General features: G+C 36.4%; 1 protein-coding gene across 1 annotated transcript; it reads left to right on the top strand.

The window, feature by feature from the left end:
- The first annotated feature begins 3,812 nt into the window (after positions 1-3,812).
- On the top strand, positions 3,813-4,232 carry LOC145164497 (uncharacterized). Its single transcript, XM_079083209.1, has one exon. It carries the CDS (start codon positions 3,813-3,815, stop codon positions 4,230-4,232), a length of 420 nt encoding a protein of 139 aa, XP_078939335.1.
- The last annotated feature ends 238 nt before the right edge of the window (positions 4,233-4,470 follow it).

The following is a 4,470-nucleotide window of genomic DNA, read 5'->3' as shown; positions in this document are numbered from 1 at the left end:
AAGAAAACTAACCTTTAGATTGTTATGGTAAACAATCTTGAATCCTTATTCTTCAAAACTTTGGTAGCTAGCACCACAAGCGTCGTGCCTCTAATAGTTTACACCTAAGGCTAGCAACTACGGATTATGGAGAGGGAGGAGGAGAATTTCGGCCAGAAGTCTCTTAGGGTTTGAAGTGCCGAAACTGTGAAGGCCAAGGCTCCTTATATAGGTGAGGTAGCTTAGAGCCAATGCTAGGGTTTAAGAGAGGAAACCCTAATCCCTTTGCTTGGTGACCAAGCAGCCCGCAGGCCTCCATCCAAAAGCCTTTGGATGAAAATTCTAGGTCCTTCATAGAAGATTTCATCCAACCTCTTTCAAGGAGGTTCTAGAGCCTTTTTCTCAACTATCAATAAATTGCCAAACAACCCCTGCACACAAGAGATTAATCCAATTAATCCCAATATTAATTCCAATTAATCCCAATATTAATTCCAATTAATTTTTGATTAATTATTAATCGAATATTATAATTTCTAATTAATATATTATTCTCATAATATACTAATAAATTATATATTCCAATTTATTAATCAAATAACAAATCACTCGCTCTCTCTCTCTCTCTCCAAAATAATCCTGTCCAATTGCCAGCTTTGAGGGCAACCCAAAAGGATTGTGCTACTGTCAATCAATATTATACCAATTATAGTTATGGGCTTAGACACCTAATCCAACACCAGTATTGTCAAAGTTCAGGATCTTGGGCTGCAAGATCGAGGGTGATGCTTCTTGGGGTTTGTGGATCTCTGCCGTCATTCTCTCTATTTCCTTGAGTAACGTCGTGTTGCCCTTCTGCTGCTGAGTGAGTTGTCATTCTAATCTCTTCACCATAACGAAGAGCTCGTTATTAGAAATCAGTACAGAATGATCCAGAAATCCTTGGGTAGCGACTAGAGAGGTGTTTTTCTTCAGCGTCTCAGAAGTTTTCTTGGGAGCTCCACCTGGGGGTGAAGAAAGGTTTTTAGGGGAAATAAGGGCAATGAATGAAGAGGATAAGGTCATTTGGGTAGACATCATTCTTGAACGATTGTGAACACCACGACCCTACGGTGGGCACCAAATTCTTTTGGTTAAAAATCGATCAAGTGCAATTCAACCAAATTGTATGAGAGGCTGTGGTGTTAGTGCAATGTAAGTATAGAATAATTATCAAAGTGAGACAAGTGAGTTACAAGGAAATCCTTAATCTTTTATAGGATCTTCGAAACAAAACCTTTGGAGGTGATAATGATCACATGCCTTGTTGTGTTTCATTGATTTAAATCTGAGCTTACAAAGACGATGACAGTAATATGAGTACAAGTGTAGTAATCAAGCTAATCGTGTGTGTAGTATGTGATTTACAGTTTTTATTAGTCTAAGCTAATCAACAAGAAGTATGAGATTGAACAAGTATTTTCACGTTGCTTGACTTGCTATTCCCATGTCCTAAGCTTTTTTGAAGTGATTATCCGTTGAGAATAAGTCTTGTCTTGACTAATTTTGCACATGTGAGAAAAATAAAGTAGAATATAGCCGTTATAAATGTTAGGAAATATTTTGTGATAATAATCAGGATCATGTGATATATTTAAGGATCATGAGACTTCGAGATGATCAAGGATCTTGAATATGATTTTGGGATCCTACCCCTAACAATATATATATATATATATATATATATATATATATATATATATATATATATATATATAAGACGTTTGATACTATATGTATAAGAAAAGTCAGTCGAATAAATAGTAGGCCTCATTCACGAAGCCGTGCTATAAGATGGGTATAAGGAAATGACCTATAAAATGACTGTTGAATGGGTGTCCTTTTCACCTACCGCTCCTTTGCGTGGTGGGGCTTCATTAGCCGAACGGGTTCAATAGGACATAATCTCATTAAAGGTATAATGATATAAAGCACTAAAACCTTCTTTTAAAATGCAACTCTAGTTACTTTAGGAAAAATGTGAAATGTATAATAATCCATGAAAACGCACATCATTCTTTATGAGTCGTTTATGGAGTGTGCGTGGCTAGCCGACACACTAACTTGGGACTATAAAGTTGACATGATGGAACAACTCGAAAATTATCATGATTGATGGAGCGTGTGTGGTTTACCGACACATCAATTTGAGATGATAAATGGCATCGAGGTTTTCAAGCGGGTTTGCATGGTTATTCACATCTTGTTTGTGATTCAATGAATCTCAAATGATCTAGGAATTTCATAAGATTAAAACTGGTGAATCGTTTCACCTACCTTAATAAATTCGTAATTAGATTACAACATCCCTCTTCTTAATTTCCAATTGTATTTTGGATCGTAACCTTGAATATTAAACTAGGTTAAAATATTACAGATTTATATCAAATAACTAAAACTATCTCTCTTATTATAGATGTCTAGAAACACTGATGCTCCTGCTTCTCAAACCTCCACTCGAAAAGCCAACTTCAATCTCTTATCGATTATGTCAAAAGAGAACTTACCGGTCCAAACTACAAGGATTGGATGAGAAATCTGAAGATGAATATTCTCTATGAGAACAAAGATTATGTTGTCAAGAAACGTCATATTGAAATCAATGAAAAAACTACTATTTCTGATGAAATAGCTTTCTACAAAAGACATCATGACGACGCCACTAAGGTCGCTCGCATAATGGTTGAAACTATGGCACCTAAGCTGCAAAAGTTCTATGAGGACTACTGCCCATATGAAATGTGCCTTAATCTTGCTGAAAGTGTCACAAGAAGACGAGGCAAGAATGCTATAAAGTGATCAAGTCTCTTATGGCATGCAAGTTCAGGTAAGGAGACTCTGTTTGTGCTCATGTGCAATGAATGCAAAGATATGTGGAGCGGATGGAAAAGCTCAATGTGTATTTTGACAAGGAGTTGGCCATTGACACGATCCTTAAATCTTTTCCTCCTAGTTATGAATAATTCATATTGACTTATCATTTGAATAACACAGAAATAGACATTGACCTAACTCCACTGTTAGGAATAATGACGAGATGACGAATGCAAAATTTGAAGAATAATCATGAATCAATCACCATAATATGCAAGTATCTGACAAAGGTTTTGTTTCTTATTGAGCTGGAATGGAACGTACAAAGAAACCCTTTTCTGGGAAAAAGCTTACATCATAATCTAACCTAATAATTATTTATAAGGAAAATAAAATATTTACCAAAAATACAAAACCCTAAAAAGGCTTCCCTATATAACAAAAATGCCAAATCAGTTTCAATGTCTCAAATACTCAACAATCTCCCCTAGATGTTGAAACCGATGAAGATCACGATTTCCGATCTTCTTCGCATTTCTCAATTGATATCAAAGCGGGAGATAATGTAATCCATTCGCTACTCTTCTGTCGAGTTCTATTAGGGTTTTGTGTTTTTTATCGATCCCTTCTTGTAGTCTCAATCGTTTCTATCGATTGTAGACTTCAGATATAGATCTTTGGTTTTTACCCTAAACTCGATTCACTTATTACACATCTGATTCTATATCCGCTTTAGTGAATTCCTGACATCATGCAAAACGAAGATCCTCATTTACTATCTTTCAATCTTTCTAGTAGTATTGGATCCACTACAAGGATTCCAATCCTCTTCCCACAGGATTATGAAGCCTGGGCGTTGCACTTTGAAGACTATGTTATGGGTATTGAAGAACATGGCTGAACCATATGGCAGGCGATGACACATGAGACATTTTCGCACACGGCAACTCGAAAAGTAATCAAGACTCAGGCTGAGTAAAATGCTCTTCTTGTTGAACATACAAACTCCTCAAGATGAAAAAGATAAGCTAATAAGCAACATCAAGGCGATAAGAATTATACGGTTTGCACTTCCTCAAGACACTTTTCGCCTCGTAAGTGCATGTGCACCTGCTAAGGAAATCTGGGATAGGCTAAAGGAACTTTATTTGAGTGACACTAATTTAGAACACTCCGTGCAAACATTACTTTTATTTGAGTTTGGAGCGTTTGCACAAAAGTCGGATGAAAAACTAGATCAAATGTTCAATCGTTTTAATCATCTGTTAAGCAGAATGCTTAAACACAATCTCAGGAGTGAAGTAATTGAGCAAAAAGTCACGTTTATCAACGGACTGAGATCCGAGTGGAAATCTATTGTGTCCACTGTGAAGGTACATGAACAGTTTAAGAGCTACTGATTGGCAAAGATTGTGGGAATTATGAGATCCCACAAAGATGAAGTTACAAAGGAGGTGAAGATTGTTTCAAGAATGGGATCCATAACATTGGTTGTGAAGGGTAAGAAGGCAACCAAAGATGATTCAGAATCTGATCTCTCAGACAGTGAAATCTCCACTGAAGATAAGACACTGTTAGTTTCCAACCCTAAGATGTTCTATAAGAAAAACTTCTCTCGTTACAGGAAAAAATACAGGT

This window comes from Lactuca virosa, chromosome 3, assembly GCF_052849685.1.
Source record: "Lactuca virosa cultivar CGN04683 chromosome 3, Lactuca_virosa_CGN04683_v6, whole genome shotgun sequence".
Taxonomy (NCBI): Eukaryota; Viridiplantae; Streptophyta; class Magnoliopsida; order Asterales; family Asteraceae; genus Lactuca; species Lactuca virosa.
The sequence above is the reverse complement of the archived record's forward strand: the minus strand, read 5'-3'. Positions and strand labels throughout refer to the sequence as shown.

Coding starts and splice junctions, on each gene's coding strand:
- LOC145164497 (XM_079083209.1), top strand. CDS start 3,813: ATGCTCTTCTTGTTGAACATACAAACTCCTCAAGATGAAAAAGATAAG.